General features: G+C 46.5%; 1 protein-coding gene across 2 annotated transcripts; it reads right to left on the reverse strand.

Annotated features, from left to right (window-relative positions):
• Window positions 1–25302, reverse strand: LOC148042594 (uncharacterized). 2 transcript variants are annotated; one of them, XM_087702510.1, is made up of 14 exons: window positions 24242–25301; window positions 17132–17206; window positions 15626–15675; window positions 15042–15095; window positions 13312–13462; window positions 13011–13093; window positions 11779–11913; window positions 9415–9696; window positions 7545–7696; window positions 6336–6535; window positions 4182–4249; window positions 2675–2845; window positions 1796–1867; window positions 1–599 (listed from the first exon to the last, which is right to left on the reverse strand). In XM_087702510.1, the coding sequence occupies exons 1-14, from the start codon at window positions 24426–24428 to the stop codon at window positions 498–500; spliced, it is 1782 nt and encodes a 593-aa protein (XP_087558636.1). In that variant the 5' UTR covers window positions 24429–25301; the 3' UTR covers window positions 1–497. The 2 variants fall into 2 exon arrangements, with proteins under 2 accessions (XP_087558636.1, XP_087558637.1); XM_087702511.1 differs by lacking the exon at window positions 1796–1867 and having other exon boundaries at window positions 24242–25302.

Here is a 25302-nt window from a genome sequence, read left to right on the forward strand (position 1 = left end):
TTGTTACCAAATGGATTCTCTTTTTATATATGTACATACATATAAAGGTGATGAGGTTGCAATGAGCGGCGGCCAGGTAAATCTGAAACGGAGCCAAAGGAAGCAACAGTTTCTTGACTAACAGCATTTCTGTGTTACATCAGGCTTTGCCCGTGGTCCAAATGAGAGTAAGAGAGTGGGAGTCTTCCAAAGGAGAAAAAAAAACCTTCAATTTTTGATATTTTGAGCTCCTTACCCGCACGAAGAGACATTCTGGTGTTCATATTCACTGTAGCATTTTGACAGGTTGGCACTGCGTGTCAGTCCTGCCCTGGCCTATAGGATGTGGAGAAATAGGAGTATCTCCGTTGGTCAAGGCAGCCCATGATCTTCTGAAGATGGATGGAGCTATAACTCTCCACCTCTCTTGGCAGTTTCAACTAAACCAGCCAGGTTTATTGCAACAATCTTTGGTTTGGATCAACCTTGGGGGCTCGGTGCTGCCTCCCAGCCCATCGTCAAAAGTAGTCCTCCTTCCTGTCAGCATCTCCAGCGTGACCTTTGGCTTGGTGGAACTGTTCCAACTCTTCAGGGTCACCCACCTCACCTCCATGGTCCTCCTGCAAAGAAAAGAGGAAGTAGAAAGAGGACAGAGAAGAGCAACAAAGACGATCAGGGCACTGGAGGCTAGGCATACAAAGAACAGCTTCTGGAATTGGGTAAAGGTAAAGGTTCCCCTCACACATTTGTGCTAGTTGTTCCCGACTCTAGGGGGTGGTGCTCATCTCCATTTCAAAGCCAAAGAGCCAGCGCTGTCTGAAGACGTCTCCGTGGTCATGTGGCCGGCATGACTCAACACCCAAGGTGCACGGAACGCTGTTCCCTTCCCACCAAAGGTGGTTCCTATTTTTCTACTTGCATTTTTACGTGCTTTCAAACTGCTAGGTTGGCAGAATCTGGGACAAGTTACACGGCACTACAAGGCAGGCAGGACAAGAAGCAGTGCCTAGAACTGAATCTGGAGAGAAGCAACCTGGAATGAAGGAGAAACTTCCTAACAGCAAGGACTATTAACCAGTGTAACTGCTTGCCTCCAGAAGTTGTGGGTGTTCCATCCCTGCAGGTTTTGAAGAAGAAACTGGACAATCATCTGAAATGGTATGGGATTTCCTGCTTGAGCAGGGAGTTGGACTAGAAGACCTCCAAGGTCCCTTCCAGCTCTGTTATTCTAGTCTATTCAGTGCCAATCAATCCCAGAGAGGATCAAATGAACACCCCTAGCCGAAATTTCCTTTGTTTTCTTCCCAAATATCCTAGCTAGGTGTCAAGGTGAGGCAGACAGACCCTGGCTTATTTCTCTTAAGTGTCCAGAGTCGACCAACTTCACCACTCCTTGCCACTTTGCCTTTCTCAAGGACGGGCTGATCCCAGCTGCTTCGCTTTCCTTGCTTGATGTCTTCCCGAGGTTTTGGGAATGATGATTCCCACAACCCAGCCAGCACAAGAAGAAAGGACGATATGAACTATGATGAGTAGACAAGAGATGGAAACTGCACTGTTGCCTGACCCTCATATCTTTGTGGTGATTGTTGAGAAGTTTTGTAATATTAAGCTGCCTAAAAGGAATATTGTCGGCCAAAGATCTGCGACGAGCAAAAGAAGGAAAGAACCACGGAAGGGGCCCTCCCTCGTCCTAGGCAACCAGCCTCGCTTGAAGGCAGATCAGCGCTTAGGAAACCTGTACCCATAAACCAGCATGCTCACAGAAAGACGGCCTATGAGAAAAAAGCAGAAAAAAACCCCTCAGGCTTCGTACAGGATCCTGTTCTTGATCCTCCTGATAATCGTCCATTAAATTGTCAGTGACTTTATTAGACCGATCAGCTCCCTGGGGAACAAAGCACACACCAAAGAATAATTGGTCAAGGGAAACGCTAAGCAATAAAGAGATCTTGAAAATGGTGGGATTGCAATGCCAATGGCAATCAGCCTCAGGATCACCCTATAGAACGGCTGAACATTCAGCGTAGCTGAAAACATTTTGTTGGGGAGGGGACCAACAAATCTCCTTCAAAACTATTCATAACTGAAGGAACCCAAGCAGGCCACTTTCAAACTGTTAACAAATTTGTTTTAAATCAGAAAACGCTCGAAGCGCCTTTTAGAGGCAAACTCCAACCCCCAAACCAGTTTGGGGCATTTAACTCAGGGGGGATTCCCAAGGATCCTCTAGATCAGGGGTCAGCAACCTTAAACCCTCAAGAGCCATTTGGACCCGTTTCCCACAGTAAAGAAAACACCGGGAGCCACAAAACCCTTCCCATGCCTGACTAGTTACTGAGCGGCCACAAAACTAGTATACGGAATGGAATTAAACATTCTGTTTTCTTCTGAAATGTTTCTTTTCTTGGATTTAACCATGGTTGGCCTACCAGGGGTCAAAAAGCTCAATAAAACACGTGCTGGCGGGTGTCGCACATTGGCGGTTGTGGGGCATATTTTGAGCAACAGCCAGCCACAGCAGAGGAAGGAAAGAGCCACATGCGGCTCCAGAGCTGCGGGTTGCTGGCCCCTGCTCTAGATCCCAGTGCCCACCCTGTAGGGAATTCCGCTGTCGGTTTCACTACAAACTTCTTCCCTTCAACGTTGGTTTCTCTGTCCCTCCTCCCAACTTCTAAACAGGGATAAAACAAACCTTTGGTATTTTTTCCTTGGTCACAGCAATAGCCGGCCGATTTGTCTGGTGGGTGTGTTTGGCCGGATCTGTTTTTTCCTCAAAGCTGGGTCGTTCCAGTTCTGCTTCCTCAAACTCGTCTTCCCCTTGATTGTTGGGATCCTGAGCTGGATCAGGAACATCTCTTGGTCCCTGAGAGGAGAAGGATCACTTAGCTCAGCCCTTTGAGGTAAACTAGCCCAGGAAAGGGACCTTGGCGGGGAATTCAGAAACACTACGTTATTGTTGAAATTATATCAAATCTTAAAAGCTTTGCCCCCTCTTATTTATATATATATAAATGGCTATGTGTGTCTCTATGTGTGTGTGTTCCAGCAAAACTCTGGAATGCCTCGAGCAATTTCAACCAAACTTGGTACACAGATGACTTACTCTCTGGAGACAAATACTGTGGGGGTAAGACTCCCCTAACACCCCTCGGTGTGTGTTCTGTTAAGATACAGCCTGTTGTGCTTTAAAAATGGCTTCTACTGTACTGCCGTAAAATGACTTCTACTGTACAGTGCAGTGGAGTTGCCATGGTAACGGCTTCACAGTGCTCCACAAGGAGGCTCCCTCTGGTAAGGGAGAAAATCCAACATTAGAAATTATGTTTGGTCGGGATATTTTCCCCCTATAAATAAATCCCCGGGCAACGCCAGGTTATCGGCTAGTGAAAAATAAAAGCAATATGGAGTTATTTTGAATGTCTTCATCACACCTTTCCTATTCAAGGACTGAGGTGTCATTTTTTATTCTCAGCAGCACCTGAATATCTTTATCAAAGTTATCTCTGCATGTCTTTATAGGCTTCACATGGTCCCAAATGTCGGCCAAGCCATCTTCTGTATGGAATAGGCATCTGTAATTGAAGCTCTTCTGGTATGGGCATACCTAAACCATCTCAAACGATTCCAAAATCTCTAATTCCACACCACCTTTCTTCTCTATTGCTCCAGCTGTATCTACCATAGTTACTCAAAAAACAACAACACCATAATTAAAAAGTGACTCTTACTAACCTCTTATTCACCAGTCAAACCACGATTGGTTCCCACAACACCTCAATCAACCCCCCCTCTTAGCAAAACCCAATGCCTGTTTGCATAATGTTCGGTACATGGCGCTTTCTTTAGCAAATTGAAGTGGGCAAACCCCAAATCCTCCCTTCATCTAATTACATTTTGGAACCCCTCGCGGAAAATGTGATGGTTATTACTAGCATGGATGATTTTGAAAAGAGGCTAAAGCAATTGAGAAAGAAGGCTGTTAACTGTTCCAGAGGGCCTTAAATATTGCCCCCCCGCCCCACAACTGTAGCCCAGTGCAACTGCCAGCTGGACTTGCCAGTTCTTATTCATTTTGAATCCTGGGCTTGCTCCCATCTAAACAACTCTTGAGCCCTTCAGAAAAACAAACCTTTCAGACCTTGCTTTAAATCCCAAGTTACTTCTTTACATACAGGGAGGGAAAACGCATCCCGGCTTACCATCTGTTTCTGGATAATTGGTTCCTTCTGTAGGTATGTGTGGTTTTCTTTCTTCGTCATGCCAGCATCTGAACAAAGCAAAGTAAACAAGCAATTGGGGGGAACAAATTAAAACATTGACAAAAACTTAATAAAACTTTGCCTACTTCCAAATTTCCTGGCCAAAGACGGATGTCCCTACCCTCCAATGAATGTATCTGATATTCTGCAGACACTTTCCATTGTTGACTTTGGTGCGGTTGGCTCTCTGGTGACCTCAAACAGTCACTAAATGAACGGGTTGTAAGTCGAGGGCTACCCATACTGCTTCACAGTACCTTACAGCCCTCTCTGAGTGGTTGACAAATGTCCCCCTGACAATCTGGCTCCTCATTTTACCGACCTCGGAAAGTTGGAAGGCTGAGTCAACCTTGAGCCGGTCAGGATCGAACTCCTGGCTGTGGGCTGTCAGCCTGTAATCCTGCATTTTACCCACTACACGTCATATTGCAATCACTTCACATGTCAAGAAAATATTGACATTTTGGTTTTATTGGAGGAAGGCCCTGAGATCCAGCAAATCCCTGGAGCTAACTCCCTCCCTCCTTCCTTCCCTACCTCCGTGGGTTCTTTTTTTCCTAAGCCCCAACTCAGCAGGCAGGTCGATCATCATTTTTCTTCCTCCAGATCAGTCACAAGTTGCATCCTCCTTCACCCCAATAAGTTTCCAATCAGATCCTTTCGATAAAAACATACCCTCCCTTCCAGCCTGGAGTCAAGTTGAAACCCAACGTTCAGATTTCCCACAGGCTCCCCCTGTGACCCTGTTCCCGAAGGGTGTTGGCTTTGATGTGAAGCAATTAACCCCTCTCCTCCCAGGGCAGTGGCTGAACGTGGGATAGCTTACATTGCAAAACTAGGGCCACCTGCCTGGGGCCGGTCACATTCCAGAGGAGATTTGCTTTCTCACTGTTCCATTTTTCTGCCAGGTCAATGTTCTCGATGGGTGTTGAGGTGCTTGTATAACTCTCTGTTGGCTCTTTTCCCTCTTCTGCCCCACCAGTGCATCTGTCCCGTATGCCCCCTGCCTTGAAGTCTGCTATGGCTACCCCACAGAAGAATGGAGCAGCAGTTAAAGAGTTGGTTTAGGACCAGGAAAAGCAAAGAATTGCAATGGCGGGGGGCGGGGATGGACGGACTATACAACGAAGACAAGTATTCATATATCCTAGCTGTTAAATTTGGATATGAAACGTTTGAGTTAATACTGGTGAATGTGTATATAACCTCCAAACACATCCCGGTATTATAACTCCAAATACTGGATGGGTTTGGAAGTTATCCTAGATGATATATCTGTATGGTACCCTCGGTCCATGATGGCATTACTAGGAGATGTTAACGCTAGTTTAGGTGCCTCCAGAAGAAGGGAGTCCCAGGGGAGTTTTTGATAACTATCCTCAGTGGCTCTTGAGAGACCACAAAAGTAACACTGCTGGCCACAGGTCTTTAAGGACAATCTTTAATCTTTAAGGACAATCTCCAAATTCTGGGAGGTAAGGATAAGAATTACACCTATCCTTACACATACCACGCGGCCCTTTCAAGCAGTGTACTGGATCTCTTTTGTGTAACAACAACTTGAAATCCTACATTATTTTAGATTGCAACGTGGCAAGTGTATTTAACATCCTCGCAGCAGTTTCCCCCCAAGCTGAGAAGCTACCAGGACTTCAGCTCCCAGAATTCCCCAACCAACATGGCCATGGCTGAGAATGAGGAGATCCAGGTAAGGTTCAAGTCCTTACATCCTGGTCCCTGTGGGTTGACCCTCACTGTGAAGTGAAGATCCAGCTGAAGACGGAAGCACGTACCCACTCTGAGGGAAAATGAGACATAGAAATAACAAAAGAAGCATTAAAGTCAGCCCAACTTCCGGTATCTCTGGAAACTTGATAAGGTCCATTTTGGTTCATCTTGAGTAGGTGGATAAAATCTCTTGTGAAGGTGGATAAGCTCTATACTCACTATCTGTCCACCCAAGGCAATATAAAACAGGATCCCAACCGTATCCACATAACTCAGACCCTGTTGCATCTTGAAGAAACTTTACACAATTCTGCCCTGTTGGGATCAACCCCATCATGTTCTTCAATCCCTTTTCTTCAGCCTTACCTGCGTGCAGGTCCCTGTCATGTGTTCCTCCTTTGTCAGCTCCCCAGAGGGGGTGTTGCAGCCGCTCTGTTTCCATCTGTGCTCGGCTGCCACCTGTCCTGCCTTGCTCAGGTACGGTATCCAGGTGATACCTCTGCAGGTAAGGAAGAGCTCTCCCATCATTCATCTGCAAGCTGCCTTTGTTGACCATCTCTTTCCAGCTGCGGAAGAAAATGGCTATTACAAGCACTGTTTTCCCATTCGTTTCAAATAATTCCATGGAATTATATCGAAATTGGTCCCTCATCACTCTCTTGGCATTCAGACAAAAGCTTTTATCAACCCTGAGCACAGAAACACACACTGTTTTCACACCAAGGGTTGGGTTTTGAATTAACCCATTTTCTGGGCTCCTCTGCACTTTCTGAATCCTTTTCAGCCAAAAGGGCTGATTCGAGAACTTCCACTATGCTTTTCTCATCAAGGACATTCTTGAGTTTCTGCACTTGATGCCTATCAGAACAAGAAGGCATTCACCCCAAATACCCCTAAAACACCCGGAGGGGGGGGGAATAAAAAATTATTTGGGGAAGGAGGAAACAAATTCTGTTAAAAGAAGACGGGTCCAATCCCTCAGCGAACCCAAGTCCCAGGTCAGAATGCAGACATCATTTTAATTTTTGTAAATTAAAACCAAAACACCGAACACAGCTCACTCCCAGCTCCTCTGTTTTTTAGGCTGGTCTATTTTTTAATATTGTGTATAGTTCAGGTGTTCATGAATGTTGCATTGCATCTGGGCAGCGGCTCGAGAGGAGAACTTTTTCAAGTGAAAAGAAGGCAGAGATGCAAGCTTATACCTGATTTGAAGAAGGAGAGTAATATCTGGGAAAATAATTATTCCCATTGTTTTTTTATATTTGATGTTAGAGTCAAACTGTTCGTCTGCCTTTGCCTGGTGTTAACATTGAGGTCACATAGTATAGTAAGCCCTAATGGAGATTGCTTGTTTGTAACTTAATGTACAGGTGGTCCTCTGTTTATGACCACAATTGAGCCCAGCATTTCTGCTGCTAAGCAGAATTATGTGAATGAACATAATTCACAGCCGTTGCAATAAAAAGTCTTTTGGGGACTAAGCGTGTGCTTTTTACTGTATCAGGAAGCCTAGGTCAGAACATGTTGTTTCATAGCCAGGCTGGGCCCTTCAATGCAGAAAGAGCGAAATACCTCTGCACCCGTTGGTCCTGCTTGTTGGAGAACTTTTCTTCCAAATCCTGTCCTCCTTCCAAAGCAGCTGGCAGTTTGAGCCTGGGTTCAAATGCTTCCGGGTGGCCCTGTTGCCCCTGTTGCCCCTGCATGTTCTGTCCTGCTTCTGGATCCTGCAGTGAAAAAGAGAGTAGAAGAAGAAACCATGGCTGTGTTGTGTTTACTCGTCAGAATTGATTCAGCAACCTGCGGTTCTGGAGCCGCATGTGGCTCTTTCATCCCGCTGCTGCGGCTCCCTGTCACCGGTCGGCTCCACAATAGATAGGGCTTTCGGTTAGAACAGGCAGAGGAAAAAGGACATCTCACCTGGAGGAGACTCTATGGTGGGGGAACCGGACTTCCAGTCGGCTTCAGAATTGAACAGGGGGCTTCTGGTTAGGACCATTGTGGCTTTTTGAGTGTTTAAGGTTGCCGACCCTTGTGCTAGAAGATCAATGATTACCTCCCAACCGCCCGCCCTCCCTTGAAGGAAGGAAGTAAAATTGAACTCAACAGGGATCAAAGATTTTTCTCCCATTATTTGTATGGAATCTACCGGTATTACTTTGATTTAATCAAACTCATTTATACTAATTTCGAAGCTACAGAGAGCCAGATCTGGATAGGAGACTTTGAGCAAAACTCTAAGAGTTGGAGGTGCTATCAAACAAGACCTCATCAAATCACTTCTGTATGGTGGCTCCAAAGACTCAACCCATGGAGAGCACAACTCAAAGGAGGTTTTACCTTTACTAAAAAAAATTTTATTCAACCAGAACACCTTGGAATGGTAGCAAGGTGGGCCATATTCATACGAAAAATTTGATGGAGGCATAAATCTTACCCCAATGTGTCCTCAATTTCTCAGACTTCACTTGTCTTCTAGGACATGGGTCCCCAACCTTTAGGACCTCAGGGACCACTAAATTCATAATCTTAAATTCCATGGACCACTAATATGATCTGCCTAATGACCAGCTGTGTGGGTGTGGTTAGCTGGTCATGTGACTGGGTGGGCATGGCCAACTCGATGTCACTCACGTCAGGGGGAACCTCACCGGCCACTACTGGCCCCTCCCCTCCCAGCCACTCCCCGTTTGCCTGCCCGCTTCCTTAGGGCCCCAACAGGAAGCAGTTGCTGGAGCTAAGCAGCCACCAGGAGAAAGAGCTGGCAAAACAGCTCAGTTCAAGTTGGATCTGGCCGAGAGGGAGGCTCAGCAGAAGCACCTCACTGAGGACTACAAGCTTAGGCTTTCCAAGCAGAGGGAAGACCTGCAGGACTGCAAGTCCAGGTACCGGCGCCTGGAGGCTCAGCGGGCTGAGATGGTCAACCAGTTCCAGGCCATGATAACAGTTCCACTGGAACGGGGTCCTCCAGCTCTTTGCCACCAGTGGCACTTTCCTCCAGCCTTCACCCAAAGCCCCCCACCAGGAGGCTGAAGCAGACCCCAAGTAGGAATTTCTGCTCCCCTCCGACCCACACAAAAAGACCCCAAAGGGGGAGACTCTCTGCAGCAATACAAGCATTCATTGCACATATCCAGCTCATGGGCTGTAGTTTGAGGATCCCTGATTTAGTGCGATATAAAAAATGCAAATAATTTTCTGCGGACCACCAAAATTTTCTCACGGACCACCAGTGGTCCATGGACCACCAGTTGGGGACTGCTGTTTTAGGGAAGCCTGGTGTCGAAGGGTGCTATCTTAGCAGCACCTACCGGAAGCTGTCCATGGTGCTGATGAAGTCTTACTTGACTCTGTTAGTCCACTCAACTAGACTGCTGCAACCTTTATCTATCCAAACTCATTCAATCCATTTATGCTTGGACTAAAAGCATATGAATATTCTCACCTGATTTTGCACGCTATTCATCATCCGGGTGTAACGGATCATGGGTGCATCTTTGTGCCGGGCTGCAAAGGCCAAATGAACCTCCTTTGGTGGGGCCAGTTGACCAAACGGCACATCCCCTTGGGCTCCAGCTCCGTTGTTGTTGTGTGAAATACGGTTTTCATGCATCACGTTCTCTTGATGTTTGATCCCAGGGGGTGGAATGGCGAAAGAATTCCCAGCAGGAGCAGCAGGTTGGTCCTGGGGTCTCAGAGGTGCTTTAACACCATCGTCCTTGGAAGCCTAGGAGCATAAAGTAGACTTGAGAAAGACTGTCCAGAAACAATCAAACAAAAATAGCAACCAAGTGTTGGCATGATAGATTGTCCCTGCTGATGGTTCCAGTAAAGATTGCAAACTCTTTCTCCACAAAACTCTGTTCCATTCTCCTTTTTTGGTGCTGGTGAATCAAATCCAATTCTTTTTGTGTTCTTCTACTGATTTTTGGCATCCTCTTTTCTTCATTGCTGCTGTATTAAACCTTTGGGTTTCCCCCAGTCCTGCTGATCGTGTTTTGGCTCCATAAAGAATTCAGATTTGGAGAAAGATGTCTTCTAAAATTTGGAATGACATTGATGGACTGGGCTACTAACCAGGATGAGACCTTGGAGCCACACCACATTAGCCCTTCAGGGATTGCTCTGGCTTCTGGTCCCTTTTCTAGCACAACCCTGAGCCTCATAACTCACCTTGACGCCTCTGCCAAATTTACGATGAGCTCAGCTTTGCTAAATAAACCTCCCCATCATCTCCTATTTGTTTTATTACAGTGACATGTATCCTGCCTTCCAAATTAACTTACAAATTCTCTCCCAAATATACATACTGTGTTTCCCCAAAAATAAGACAGGGTCTTATTTTCTTTTATCCCCCAAAATAAGTGCTTGGCTTTATTTTCAGGTTTATCTTATTATTTTTGAGGTGCAGGAGCAGTGAACGTGGTCACCCCATGGCTGCTGCTGTATTGCAATATTTTGGGGAGGGCTTATTTTCGGGGGAGGGCTTATCTTAGCACATGTGCTCAAAAGCTCAATTGGGCTTATTATCCAGTCTTATTTTCAGGGAAACAGGATAATGGGGAAAAATTACAATAAAATGAGAAGATTACAGGCCACCAGGATGCATCCTACAGAGTTGCAGGAAAGGAGATGATATTAAGGGAGAGAAAACACATCTGGAAAATATGGATTTTGTCCTCGTTTCTCTTAAGGCCAGCCTTGAACTTTCACCTCCTGAAACAAAGCAGGCAAAAACTGGAGATTAAGCATTTCTGGGGGGCCCCAGCCTTAGATGGTTTCCCAGCTGATTTCAACTCTGGCAAACATCTGGAGGATACTGGCCCCAGATTTATGGAGACTGCTGTTCCCAGCATTAGCTAGTGGCCAGCATGGGATTTTAACCTCTTTGAGTCTGAACCATTTTCTTACAATATGGATTTGTTCTCCAAGCTGGCTTGATCACAAGGTCAACTGCAATTTCCTACACACTGCCTCTGAAGCATTTTGTTGGATGGGCCCATGGAAAAACAGAATTGTGTGCTGTTTTAGCCTATTCTTTGCTTATTCCAAAAAAAACCCCCACCAACCCAGGCTTAAAGAGAACAAGTCCAGAGTGACCTAGAAGCCTAGAAGAAAGGAACCTGAGACCAGCTGTTCTGACCAAGGCTTCCCCAAAAAGCAGGAGGCAGAGTCCTGGTCCCGACAAAACCCCTTGTATTAAATGAATGTGAATTCCTCTCATTCACATTAAGCAAAGGCCTGGCAAACAGTCTTTCAAAGGAATATTTTTGACTACAGACCTTATCTACTTTGAAAAGCTGCCATGTCAATATTTCTCAAATGAGGTGCTGTGCAAGGAAAGACTAGGCACAGAGTCTCTGATTCACGGACAGATCTTTACACTCCTGAAACGAATCTAACGACCGAACAAACGAATTGTATCCTGCAAAAGCCCCCTCCCCTTTCGCTCCTCTTTTATTTCCTATGGGAGGGGCCATTCACCTTCCACCTGTGACTTTACTCCCAAGTTGACCCTAATTTCTGTTGTTCTTTTCTTCTGGCAGCTCTGTGCATGCGCACACTGGGAACAGACTCCAGCTGTTCCTCTGCCTCACTACTGTCTAGCTCCATAGGCACCTGTTCACTGCCAGACGACCTCGGCCCCGTCTCTGCCTCCAATGCAGAGCCCTCATCTGAGCCTTCCCCAACCTCCTCACTGTCCGACTTTGCTGCCAGCTCCGCTGGGCACTGGTGGGCCACAATACCAGCCTGGCATTTCCAAGAGGCCAAATCTTTGGAAGGGGAACTAAGAACTGGAATGTTGTACCTGTGGTCTAGCAAGCTGCAACACGCTCGACCCCAGTGGCTGACCGTAACGCTGCTCTTTGGCTGTTCCTGCATCCTTAAAACTCGGCATCTTCTGAAGGGTTTCCTTGAGCTTCCGGAACTCTTCCATCTGAACCTGGAGGGGAGAGCAAAGATGCACAAAATCCCCAAAGCTTTAAATCTTCAATAGGAAGAAACCGATTAGATCAGATCAGGAAGTAAAGGTGCTGAGACCAATCAGTTTCCTCTAAATCACTTTCAGAAGCCATCTACCAGAATGATCTCCATATCCACGGATGAGAGGAGAGGAGTAGGAAAGAGGGAAGGAGGGAAGTGGAGAATAGGAGAGAGAAGAATGGAGAGGAGAAGAGAAGGAAGAAGAGGGAAGGAGAGAGGAGAAGGAGAGAAGGAAATGGATAAGAGGAGGGAGTAGGAGAGAGGGAAGGAAAGGGAAATGGAGAAGAGAGAAGAGGGATGGGGAGAAGAGAAGGAAGGAGAAGGAAGAAGAGGGAAGGAGAGAGGGGAAAGGAGAGAAGGAAACGGATGAGAGGAGAGTAGGAGATAGGGAAGGAGGGAAGTGGAGAATAGAAGAGAAGGAAGAAGAGGGAAGTAGAGGGGAAAGGAGAGAAGGAAATGGATGAGAGGAGAGGAGTAGGAGAGAGGGAAGGAGAGGGGAGGAGGGAGAAGAGGGGAGAAGAGAAGAGGAAAAGGGAGGAGAAGGAAGGAGAGAGGGGAAAGGAGAGAGGTAAATATATAGAATGTTATGGTACAATTATGAAAATAATATAACTATGACGTATAACATGTATTTAAAAGAGATTATAAATGTATTATTAAGATAATATTAGTTACAATCGGGGTGTATAAAACTATGTATGCTCAAAAAGGACTAGATACAGCCTGTACTCTGCCCGCTGCAAAACTGGAAATGTGATGTATTATAAAGAAAAAGGTACCATAAAAATATTTATTAAAAACAAACAAAACAGAATGGTCTCCATATCCAGTGGCAGCGAGTTCCCCAGGTTAAGCCCCCTTAAAACGGCCTTTCCTTTGGTGTGTCCCACGTTAGGCCATCTGCCACTTTGGGTGTGTGTGGGGGGGGGAGTTGTTGTGTTAAGGGAGACCCATCTTTCTAGATTTTGGCTATGCTGGCTGTGAACCATGGGAGCTGAGGTTCGGCACCTCCAGACAGGGCCAGGGGCTTTCATGGAGAACTGAGCACTGAGTTACCTGAGCATTGAGGAGCTGCGAGTGAACATCCTGGTGCGCTTTCCGAAGTAGCTTGCTTTCCTCCCTTAGTTTAAAAACGGTATCTGGAAATTCAATTCAGTTTGGGTTAAAGGGCGTCTTCCCCCTTCTTTCACTCCTCCTCCTCCTCCTCTTCCTCCTCCTCCTCCTCCTCCTCCTCCTCCTCCTCCTCCTCCTCCTCCTCCTCGAGGGGTTTAGACATTGTCTTATAAAAGAGGTGTTCCCCTCGCAAACCCTGGGCTCAGTTTAGAGCCTGGGGGTGTGCCCTCTATGTCCTCCCCACCTTGTAATCCCACCACCTCGTTGTCCTTCTGCCGTTGCAGCTGGGAGTATTTCTGGTTGTGGGTTTCCGCCGCCTTGCGATGCTCCAGCTTCAGCCCATTGTGTTGCAGCTGCAGGTCCAGAAACTGCTTCTTGACTTCTTCGTGCTGGTTCTGGGGTTGGGGGGTGGGGGGAGAGAGTCAAACCCAAACCAAAAACCTGGGAGCAAATCAGGGATGGGTTCTTGCCGTCATTACTACCAGGTTTGGCACCCGAAAAACTTTGCATGCGTGCACACGCCAAACACACATGAAAATTACATTTTCTCAATTTGCACATGTGCAGAACAGAAAATCACGATGGCACCCCCGAGGATAAAACCTGTACGGTCACATGTCCACCGGAGTTACTACCTATTCGGCCAAACCATACCGTACCGGTAGGAACCCACTTCTGAAGCAAACCCTACAAAGGAGCAAATGTTTTCATTTCTGCCTTCCCAAATTTCACAATTGATGGTGATTGATTTTAGGCCTTGACATGTCTTTATCCAACTGAGCCCATTTTGCATCTAGCTCAGGGGGTGGTTTCTAATTTAAACTGAAGAAGCTGATCCAGGAGAGTTGAAATCTCTCCTCCCTCAGTGAGTCTTGGGGAAAATGCACGCAGGGCTGCAGCCACTCTTCCATCAAGCCAGACTGACACATAATCGATAGCCCCCCCCCCCCGATGGCATGACGCAATGGCGCAGTCCTACTTAACATGGCCAAGTTTACAAGCCAAATAATTGCTGCTTTTACTTGAGCAGTAGGAGGGAGAGATTTATGAGGGTTCTTACTGGCCGGGCCTGTTTCCATCCATGGATCCTTTCAGTGTGTTGGTGCACAGGGTGTGTGTGTGTGTGTGTGTGTGTGTGTGTGTATTCTAAATTGAACGAGGTAGGAATATTTGCCATTCTAGCTTTCCCTGCCTCCAGCATTCCTCATTGTTTCCGCAACCAACCAAACCCCCCCCCCCCCGCTGTGATCTGCGGCAATTAGCAAGGCATAGTTAGCCAGACCCTGTGGTTTTAAAGCGCTCTTGTTCCCAAAGTGGTTGAGCTGTCCAGTGTTGGAAACGGTGTCCTGTTCTTATCCAAGACAGGGCAGCAAACTTCTGATTAATGCAGAGTTTAAAGAAACTGGCTTATCTCAGGTATGAATTGTGGGTAACTTGAATGCCGGGAGCGGTTGAAAACCAAGATGCTGGATTACATTGCCCTGAATACTGACTGTTGTGGCCTGTTGGCTGCTGGAGACAGGGTTGGCATCAAGGTAATCTGAGAGCTCTGAGGGGGAAGAGGGAATAGAGCTGCAGAGAGAGAGAGGGAGAGAGAGGGAGAGAGAGGGTGGGGAGGAGGAACAGCTGGATCCAGTGCCTGACGCATGGATGCACAGAAGGCAGAAGAGAGGAGAACAGTGGAAATCTATGGGCCAGTCCTTGGGACTGAAGAGCCGCTACTTCTAGCAAAGCCCCACCCCTACCCCTGGGGACAAAAGGCAGAGGGCGGAAATGAAGCCTGCGGTGACAGAGAAACTTTTTGCCGGGGCTGCTGGCACTCCTAGGAATCTTGGATTTAACTTCAGAGGATTTGTCGTGTTTAGGGAGCTGGATCAGAACAGTGACAAGTGCTCTCCAGTGCATGTCTACAGAGCCACAGGCTACCCACACCAACCAAACTTACAAATACAAGGCGAAGAAAGGTCACCTTACCTTCAGTATCTTGTGCTGTGAACTTAAGGAGCCATATCTGTTCATAGAATCTTGCTGCGGGGAGAAAAATCACAATAACAATGATTGCGACCAACTGCGCAAATAATTCACAATGGTCTCTCTTCCTCTTAAACCTCCATAATCCCCATCCTCAACTCTCCAGCTGGGTTTGCATCGCTTGAATGGCCTACACTGATTTGTGCTTGTTTTCTCGCGTTAACCCCTCCCAAGTTCACGCAATGCAATTCAAATCACCCTCTGAGCAAGTCGACCTTGAACCCTACAGCCATACCAAGATCCCCTTGCCGATTCAGAAAAACCAAACCTAGCACGTCGTAAAACTGCAACTCCTCGGTCTTTATGTGTGGTGTGAACCCTCTCTCTTTGTTAAGGATGACTCCCAAGTCCTGCCATGCAGGTGAAAAGACCCCAGTGGCTGGATAACTGTGAATTTCCCACTTTCCTTTCCCGAGAACGTGAGTAAGGATGGGTTAGCAAAGGATCTAGACCGGTCCTCTAAAACTCATCTTCCTCCCTTTTTTGAAACACACATATGCCTTCCGGAGGGATCCAATTTTACCCACCTTTTCTTTATTGAGTGCCTCCTGCGCCTCCAGTTTGTACACTAAAAAATCTGCAAGGCAAAGCAGAAGAGAAAGGAAATAAAAAGGCGGAAGGCACGGAGAAAACAGTGAGATGCAGATTTATTGAAACCTAGTTTACCTTGCAGAGCAGAGATGGATTCCTACTGGTTTGGCTCGGTTTGGCCCAACGGGCCGCGATTTGGCAGCCTGGATCGCTGGAACTGACAGCGATCCAGGCCTGCCATGGCCCCGAATTGGTTCTCCTACAGGGCCGCCATCTTGATTTTCGGTTCTGTGCATGCGCAGAACAGTTGTAATTGCACAATTTTTTCCCCTTCTTAAAATGTTTTGCGCATGCGCAGACCTATTTTTTTTGTAAATGTGCATGCACATGGAGCAACCCACCCCTGTTGCAGAGAGGTTTACGAAATTAATAGGATGGAATGTCCCCACTATTTAAAAAAATAATAATTTCTAGGCAAGCCAGTAAAATTTTAGTCAAGGCTAATAATATCTATTTATGAGCGGTTGCAGGAATACAGTGCTTTCTTGAGAGCATCAAGTAAGGAACAGGAGGCCCCACTGAGCAAATCTTAATGGAAAATTAGCATGGATACATTTCCGTAGATTTCATATGAATTAAAGGCAAATATTCAGATCCACTAGACGCCTGTATATGTCTTTTGAGGGTGGAATCGTTGGTTCACTACCATTGCAGCAATAAAAATGCAACAGCAGTTGTGTCTTCTCCAAAGCAGCTTTCTTTGAGACACAAGTAATTTTTGCCAGAGAATTTATTCTTTTAATAGATGACGAGGTTCTTTAGGATCTTGCAGCTAACAGGAAAAGAGTTTATGATTTCCTAAATCATGGTGATTCGCCTCTCTTCCTTCATCTGTACAAATAAATATTGATAATAATAAATAATAACAAACTATCACAGTTAATAGATGGAAACTGATCAAGGAGTGATTGAAACCGGAAAGAAGGAGGAATTTTCTGACAGGTTTTCAAGGAAGAGATTGCACTGCATTTATCGGAAATGGTGTAGGGCGGTGATGGCAAACTTATGGCACGTATGCCAGAGGGGGCACGCAGAGCCCTCTCTGCTGGCACATGCGCCATTGCCCCAGGTCAGATTTCCGTGGCGTTTCTTTCGTGAGTTTCTGTTTACCTGCAAATGACGAAACAAGCACACGAAAGAAAAAGATCTGACCTCTTGCGGTGCTTCCAGTGTTGGGATGCCCCGCCTCCCGCTGGCTAGCTGGTCTTTGGGTCTCTGCTGCGCATACGCATGATGGGGCGTGCACGCACATCCACGCGTGTATGCATAACTTTCATGCGTGTGGTTGGAAACTCGGTGTCTAAAAGGTTTGCCATCACTGGTGTAAGGTCTCCTGCTTGGGCAGGGGGTTGGACTAGATGACCTACAAGGTCCCTTCCAACTCTTTTAATCTCGTCTAATCTTTTCAAAAGAACTGATTGTGATCCAAGATGAAGACCCACCTTCTTTTGTTTTCTTGTGTTCGCTGCGTTCTTTCTGCAAGGATCGTTCCAGCCGGGATCTGTGTTCGTAAACGACTGCAATAAAAAAAAAAAAAGAAGTATGTACAGAAACAAGCAAAATACGATCTGAACATTCACACAGTTAAAGAGTTATGTAAAAAAAAAAAACTCGAGTCCTTTTGCATTGGGTTCAGTTTGCCACAGAAACTGGATTGCAGGAAATTTCCAAAAAATTCAGTAAATTAAATCACCAAATGAATAATGAAGACACGCAGTGGCTCAGTGGCTGAGACGCTGAGCTTCTCGATCAAAAAGTCGGTAGTTTGGCGGTTCGAATCCTTAGCGCCACGTAACGGAGGGAGCTCCCGTGACTTGCCCCAGCTTCTGCCAATCTAGCAGTTCAAAAGCACATAAAAATGCAAGTAGAAAAAATAGGAACCACCTTTGGTGGGAAGGGAACAGCGTTCCCTGCCCCTTCGGTGTTTAGTGATGCTGGCCACATGACCACGGAGACGTCTTCAGACAGCGCTGGCACTTTGGCTTTGAAACGGAGATGAGTACTGCCCCCTTGAGTCGGGAACGACTGGCACATATATGCAAGGGGAACTTTTACCTTAATGAATAATGAAGAATTATTATTCCTGCTTGCCACATGGCAATTAAGGACCCAAATTTTAAAATGCTAACTTAGTGATGAGGATGATAAAAAATAATAATAACTGCCCCAATATTCTGCTCATTCAAAGCAAAGGAATTGTGAAAGAATATAAAATTTGACCCACTGGGTTAAGCAACCGTGTTCAAAATTGCTCTAATCATTGATCAACCCCAGATTTTATTTTTAGTTTAGTGTCTTAGAATGGAGGTCTGTTTCATTCTGAATCTTTGCCATCAAACGACTGCCAAAACTTTGGAGATTTTTTTTAAAAGATGTTGACTTACAATGTTGACAAGTCACCTTTGGATGACCAGATTAGGGTCAGATCTTATCTGGTTAGTTGCTAAGAGTGGACAATGATTTGGTGGCGCATAAAATGGAATGGGAAGTTTGCTTTGGCAAGCGCTCCCAATTCAGCCTGAAATTAGAGGGTGACCTAACACAAAAGCCTCTGTCCTCGGCCAGCTGAAAACTGGCACGTAGTGCTGGAACGTTGTTGCTTTTACCTTTTTGAGTTTTAAAAATGGTGACCGCTTCCTCCTTGTTGTTATTCTTTTTCCATCCGCTAAGTCAAACGAGACCGAGGCCTCTTTCCAACTCCTGGCTATTTAACAATGGGGTTTTGTAAGCTTGAAAAGTTTTTATTTTTATTTTAAACTGATCAAATTTTGATAGCCTGGCAGGGAAACAGAACGGTTGGATCTGATCTGACCTCTCAGAGAACATTTGGTGGCAACGCACTAAGGACTAGAAACATGCAAAGGCCAAAATGAAACTTTTGTGAGGCAGGAGGGTTGAATTTGGCAGCTCAAGGCTAAAGCTGGTAAGCTTTTCTGCGTTTCGTGTCAGGCACGCAACTTTTTTTTTTTAACATTCAAAAAGGAATAGCATTGAATAACAGAGTTGGAAGGGACCTTAGAGGTCTTCTAGTCCAACTCCCTGCTTAGGCAGGAAACCCTACACCATTTCAGACGAAGAGTTGTCCAACATCTTCTTAAAAACATCCAGGTTTAAATACTAAATGCTTAAAGTATTCCCATTTCTACAGTCTCCATCCGAATTAAATTGCATGGTTCTCTTTTGAACTACATACTAATGTCTCCTGGTGATTCGCCCAAAGTCACCCAGCTAAAGCAAAAACAGGACTCGAACTCACCATCTCCCTTTTTTTTAGCCTGGTGCCTTAATCACTAGACCAAAAGGCTCTCTCTGTGGATGGTTTTTTTTTATTTAGATAATCTACCCCCTCCCCCCCATACTTTTTGTTTTATAGCTAGAATTGCGTTTTCATCTGCACATTCCCCCAACTTCAGCACTACATTGAGATGAGGCTATCACAATAGGCTAGATGAGATTTCAAAAGGGGATTGCTTCGCTTGTGACCTGAATTTCTAAGCCGTGGTAGCGCAGTGGTTAGAATGCAGCATTGCAGGCTGGTTCTGCCCAGTGCCAGGAGTTCGATCCTGACTGGATCAAGATTGACACAACCTTCCATCCTTCCGAGGTTGGTAAAATGGGGACCCAGATTGTTGGGGTAAGAGGCTGACTCTTCAAACTGCTTTAAAAAGTGCTAGAGAGCACTATGAAGTGGTATATAAGTCTAAGTGCTAATGATATTGCTATAAAAAACATTCCCACTGCCAGGAGTTCCATCCTAACCGGCTTGAGGTTGACTCAGCCTTCCATCCTTCTGAGATCAGTAAAATGTGGACCCAGATTGTTGGGGCCAAGATGCCGACTCTGTATACCGCTTAGAGAGGGCTGTAAAGTCTAAAGACTTGTAAAGTCTAAAGACTTGTAAAGTATACAAGTCTAAGTGCTATTACTATTTTCCTTCCTTCCTTCCTTCCTTCCTTCCTTCCTTCCTTCCTTCCTTCATTCATTCATTCATTCATTCATTCATTCATTCCCTTTCTCATTCTTCTTCTTGGTGGTGCAGTGGTTAGAATGCAATATTACAGCTAATTCTGCTGACTGCCAGGAGTTTGATCCTGACCCGCTCCAGATTGACTCAGCTCCTTCCATCCTTCCAAGATTGGTAAAATGTGGACCCAGATTGTTGGGGCCAAGATGCCGACTCTGTAAACCGCCTAGAGAGGGCTGTAAAGCACTGTGAAGCGGTATACAAGTCTAAGTGCTGTTGCTGTTGTGTTGTATGAGCCCAACTTTGTAAAAAACATTGTGGATGAATGCAGAGTTTGTATTCAGCCGGTTCGGACCAGTTCACCCAAACCAGTAGCGGAAATTGCGGGTGGGTGGGCCCACCTACCCGCCACAGCTTTGCGCCATCCTATTTAGGCACGTTTTTGAGGCCAGGAGCATGCAGGGAAGACGCACATGCGCAGAAGGGAAACATGGGGCGAACCAGTGGTAAGAAAATGTGAAACCCACCACTGGATGGATGAGGTCATATTTTGAAGCTCTAATGTGATTGCTTTCTCTTGGCCAGAGCTGGGGACACAACACTTTTGTTAACTCAAGTTTTCTGCCTTGCATCACACACACACACACACACACACACACACACACACACACACACACACACATATTATAGAGTTGGAAAAATCCAGTTTATCGGCCAACCATTAACTGGTGGCTGTTTTGCTGTGAGGGATTAGCATGGAAAGGCAGGGCCGCCTTTGCTAGGGGTTTTCTACTCAGGACCAACTGGATCTGTAAAAAGCTTGTGAGGATCTCAGCTTCTTTGCAGATCTATTCTAGGAAACAACTACCAGCTGGAAAAAGCAGGCCAGGCTCTCCGACCAGAATTACTGCGACGGGCACGAGGCCAGGATTTCTGAGCTGAGCGCCAAGTCCTACTATGCCAAGCAAGCAAACATTAAAAAAAAAAAATACCGCACAAGCCAGCAGGCTGAAATAAACACACACACACACAAACGCACACACACGCACATATGTAAGCAATGGGTCACAAGGATTTTCAGAGCTGGAAGACGTGTGCGTTTGCATCTAGAGAAGGCTCCGATTTTCGGAGAGGTGGCACATACAGCCTGGCAATCTATTTATTTTTATTTATACCCCATCTTTATTTTTTTTAATAAACAACTCGAGACAGCGGACATACCTAATTATTCCTTTTTTCCTCCTCAGGACAACAACAACCCTGCGAGGTGGGTTGGGCTGAGAGAGAGTGACTGGCGTACAGTCACCCGGCTGGCTTTCATACCTAAGGCAGGATTGGAAACCAAGGTTTACCAGTTTCTAGCCTTAACCACAACCCCTCTCAAAACTGCATGTCGGAATGTCTCCAGGGTTTACTCTCCGGCCCCAAGTTTCTAGCCCTCTTTCTTGGAATGATCGAAAGGTGATTATCCCAATCTCAATCATCCCTCTACACTTTTTGATGCCTTTATCTCTTCTTCCTATCTCTTTGACGCCGGTCTTCCTTGCTGTTCTCAAATTCCTGATAATCAGGGAAAAGTACAGTATTCCCAGCTGGAGAAGGTTGACATTTCGAAAATCCAGGTCATGTTTCTAGTTCTCATGGCGTCACATCAAACACGGGCATCTTTTGAAGGTGAGAGAAGAGGGCAGAAATTCTGTTCCCCCCCCCACCCCCCCAATCCCATAATATCAGAATTTGGCTAATGGGTTGCATTCCCAGTTGCAACGGATGGTTGCGAAAGTTGGACCATAAGGAAGGCTGAGCGCCAAAGAACGGAGGCCTTTGAACTCTGGTGCTGGAGAAGACTCCTGCATTGAGTCCCTTGGACTGCAAGGCCATCCAAGCGGTCAGTCCTAGAGGAGATCAACCCTGGCTGCTCTTTAGAGGGCCGGATCCTGAAGAGGAAACTCAAAGACTTTGGCCACCTAATGAGAAGGAAGAAGGACTCCCTGGAGAAGAGCCTCATGCTGGGAATGATGGTGGGCAAAAGAAGAAGAAGGGGATGGCAGAGAAGGAGGTGGCTGAATGGAGTCACAGAAGCAATCAGTGTGAGCTTCAATGGACTCCAGAGGATGGGAGAGGACAGGAAGACCTGGAGGGACGTGGTCCATGGGGTCGCGATGGACCGGACACAACTTTGCAACTAACAACAACAATGAGTAACAAAAAGACTTCCATATCATAATGTACAATATCCAGAACTATAGGTGACAATAGCTTAAAATTACAGAGAGGAAGTGAATTCTTCAGGATTTGGAGAGGGAAGGAAATCCTCTTTCAATCAGCCGACAGATAAAACCGTGGAATTGCCTCCCAGAGAGGCTCTGTTTGCCTAACCGCCTTAACCCTCCTGTACGACACATCCGGACGTTGCCAAATTTAAACACAATCCATACTTCGCCTGTCCACGTTGCTTGAACCAGGCCGACGCATTCCCTCTTCCTTTGGTGAGCTGCACATGGCATCAACCCAGCTGTGGCGATTGTAATCCGCCACGAATGAGGCAAAGTAGGTGGCTGCCCCGTTAGTTTTAAGTCTAAAACGTTGAAAAGGGCACCACCAGGTGATAGAATGATAACTAAATGGGACTTTGGTGTCCTGTCAAGCCAGATCGGGTGGGAAGACATGCTTCCTTGTGGATTATTGGATGTAGTCCTCAACTTAGGACCACTTCTTTACTGACTGACGACAGTGGGGAAAAATGACTGATGGCCATTTTTTCACATTTATGACCGTTGCAGCAGTCCCCATGGTCACATGATCAAAATTCACACGCTTGGCAACTGGCATGTACTTATGACGGTTGCCGTGTCCAGGGGGATCACGCGATCCCCTTTTGCGACCATCCGACCAGTGAAGTCAAGGGGGAAAGCTAGATTTATTTAACAACCGGGTTACTAACTAAACAGCTGCAGCGATTCGCTTAACGATGGTGGCAAGAAAGGACGTAAAACAGGTCAAAACTCAATTAACTGTCTTGCGTAGCAACAGAAATGTTGGGCTCCATTTTGGTTGTAATCTGAGGACTACCTGCATCTGTATTGTCGTGATGGGGATTGAAAGGCTACATTAGGAAGCCTTCCTTCCCCAGTACCTTCTTTTTACCCCCTCAATCACCCTCTTCCTTTGGTCTCCTTCAATGACGTCGTAAAGTGCTCTCATTGTGGACAAAAGCTGACCTAGATAAACCTGTAGGCCGAGTCTTCTTTTTCTAATATCAGGATAGGCAAGATGGTGCCCACGGGCAACCCCCTGCCCTCCCCTCAGCTTTCCTCTCCCAGGGCCTTCATCCTCCAGCCCTTGAAAGCTGAAAGTGGGTGGGTGGGTGGGGGCCTTGGAGGCTTCCTTTCCTTCCTCCTTCCCTTCCTGTCCTTTCTTCCTTCCACTTTCCCTCCCTTACTCTTCTCTCCCTTTCTTCCTCTATTTCTTTTCCTCCCTCTTTCTTTTCCTTCCTTCTGCTTCCTTCCTTCCTTCCTTTCCCTCCTGCTGTTTTTTCCTTCCTCTTTCTCCCTTTCCTCTCTCCCCCTTCGTCTTTCTCCATCCATTTCCTTCCTTCCTACTTATGCATTTTCCTTCCTTCTCTTTCCTTCTTTCCTCCTCCTTTCCCTCCCTCTCTTCTTCCTTCCTTCCCTCTATGCATGTTCCCCTCCCTCCTTTCCCTTTTACCTATGCATTTTCCTTCCTTCTGTTTCCTTCCTTTCTCTCCCTCTCTCCTTTTTTCCTTCCCTCTATGCATTTTCTTCTCCCTCCCTTCCCTCTTACCTATGCATTTTCCTTCCTTCTGTTTCCTTCCTTCCTCCTCCTCTCCCTCCCTCTCTCCTTCCTTCCCTCTATGCATGTTCCCCTCCCTCCCCTCTTACCTATGCCTTTTCCTTCCGTTTTCTTCGTCCTCCTTTCCCTCCCTCTCTCCTTCCTTTCTTCCCTCTATGCATTTTCCTCTCCCTCCTTTCCCTCTTACCTATGCATTTTTCCTTCCTTCTGTTTCCTCCCTCCTCCTCTCCCTCCCTCTCTCCTTCCTTTCTTCCCTCTATGCAAGTTCCTCTCCCTCCCTCCCTTCCCTCTTACCTATGCATTTTTCATTCCTTCTGTTTCCTCCCCCCCTCCTCCTCTCCCCGCCTCTCTCCTTCCTTCCTTCCTTCCCTCTATCTATGCCTGTTTCCTTCCCTCCCTTCCCAAGCCCAGGTCAAACTTTGCAGCAGAGGAAGAGGGTCTTGTCCAAAGTTACCTTTCCCCAGGAGAGAGAGAGGATGTCAAGCTGACCCTTGTGGCCTGGGAAATTCCTCCTCACAAGTAACACCCCCCCCTCTCGGACTGTCCTCCCTTGGAAACTGAGCCCGCCTGGGGCTGGAGATGTGACTTCATCCCCACTTTGGCAAGAGATCCTGTGGATCAAACTAAGGGAAAGCAGCCAAATGCAGGGAGGGGACGGAACTTCCCAGCAGATGGATACTTAGGGAAGGTGGGGGGGTAAACACAACAGCAACTCCGCCTCCCACACACACACACACACTGAACCCCATCTTTCTCCCCCCCCCACTCCCCTCACCTTGCAGCTGGGCAGACAGGGCTTCCTGCTGCTGTTTGAATTTGAAGGCTGATCCTTCAGCAGCTTTCACCTTCTGCTGGAGATGGTTGTAGAGGAGAAGTCCAGAGCCCAGGCAGGCCAGTGCCAAGACACAAAACCCAGTTTGCAAAAGACCCTTCTGCCTTCGGGTACAAATGGCAGTGCCCATCTTGGAAACTCGGTGGGGGGTTTTCTTCCTCCCTCCCTCCCTCCCTTCCTTCCTTCCTTCCTTCCTTCCTTCTTTCTCAGTTTCTTTTTTCTTTTTTACCAGCCTGCCATCTGGTTGAAATCAAGCCCACGAGATAGTTCTTTTTTTCCCCTTAAAAGCTTTGGGGTTTTGAAAAAAACAAAAAATAAAAACCACTGCTCAGTCTTCCTCCTGGGTTGGCAGGCCGGGCAATTCTTATCCCCTGCCCAGAGGAAAAGGAAAAAAGAAAACAAAATGACATTTGCTGGCTTCAATTTAAAAAAAAAGTATCTCTCGCCAATTTTTTTTAAAAAAGAACCCCAGAACAATGGAACTTATTTTTTCTCTTTTCTAAAGTCTCGGCTTCTTCTTGTCTGGAGTAATTTCTTCTTCCTCCCTTCGCTCCCCCACTGCACACCGATCCAGGCGTGCAAATAAAACTCAAGAAACTTTTGAGGCTGCAGAATTTAAAGTCCGAACAAAGCGACCAAATCGGGAGGGTAAAAGTTTCTCGGGCTGCTGGCATCCCGGTCACCCATCGCTCCCATTCCGGGGGGAGAAACAGGAAGAAAAAAAGAAATCCCGTCGATCCAGGGATTGAAGAGACGGTTTAGCTCCTGTCAACCCTTCAGCGCCACTTTCAGTTTGCAACAGGAGGGGAGGGGAGGGTGGAAGGGAAGATAGGAAACTGAACTAAGAAACCCACCAGTTCTTTTCTCCCCGGGCTGCTGGGTCCCTTCCTTAGATTGCGAGCCCCCCCGCCGGCAAGGGCAACTTATGGGGAGGGGCCAGGTGGGGGAGGAAAGCGTGGAAAGCAAGCAAAGGAGAAAGAAAAAAACAGTTTGGAGAAGGGAAT

This window comes from Thamnophis sirtalis, unplaced genomic scaffold, assembly GCF_051295495.1.
Source record: "Thamnophis sirtalis isolate CommonGarterSnake01/CBP01778 unplaced genomic scaffold, rThaSir2_p1.2 scaffold_15, whole genome shotgun sequence".
NCBI lineage: Eukaryota > Metazoa > Chordata > Lepidosauria > Squamata > Natricidae > Thamnophis > Thamnophis sirtalis.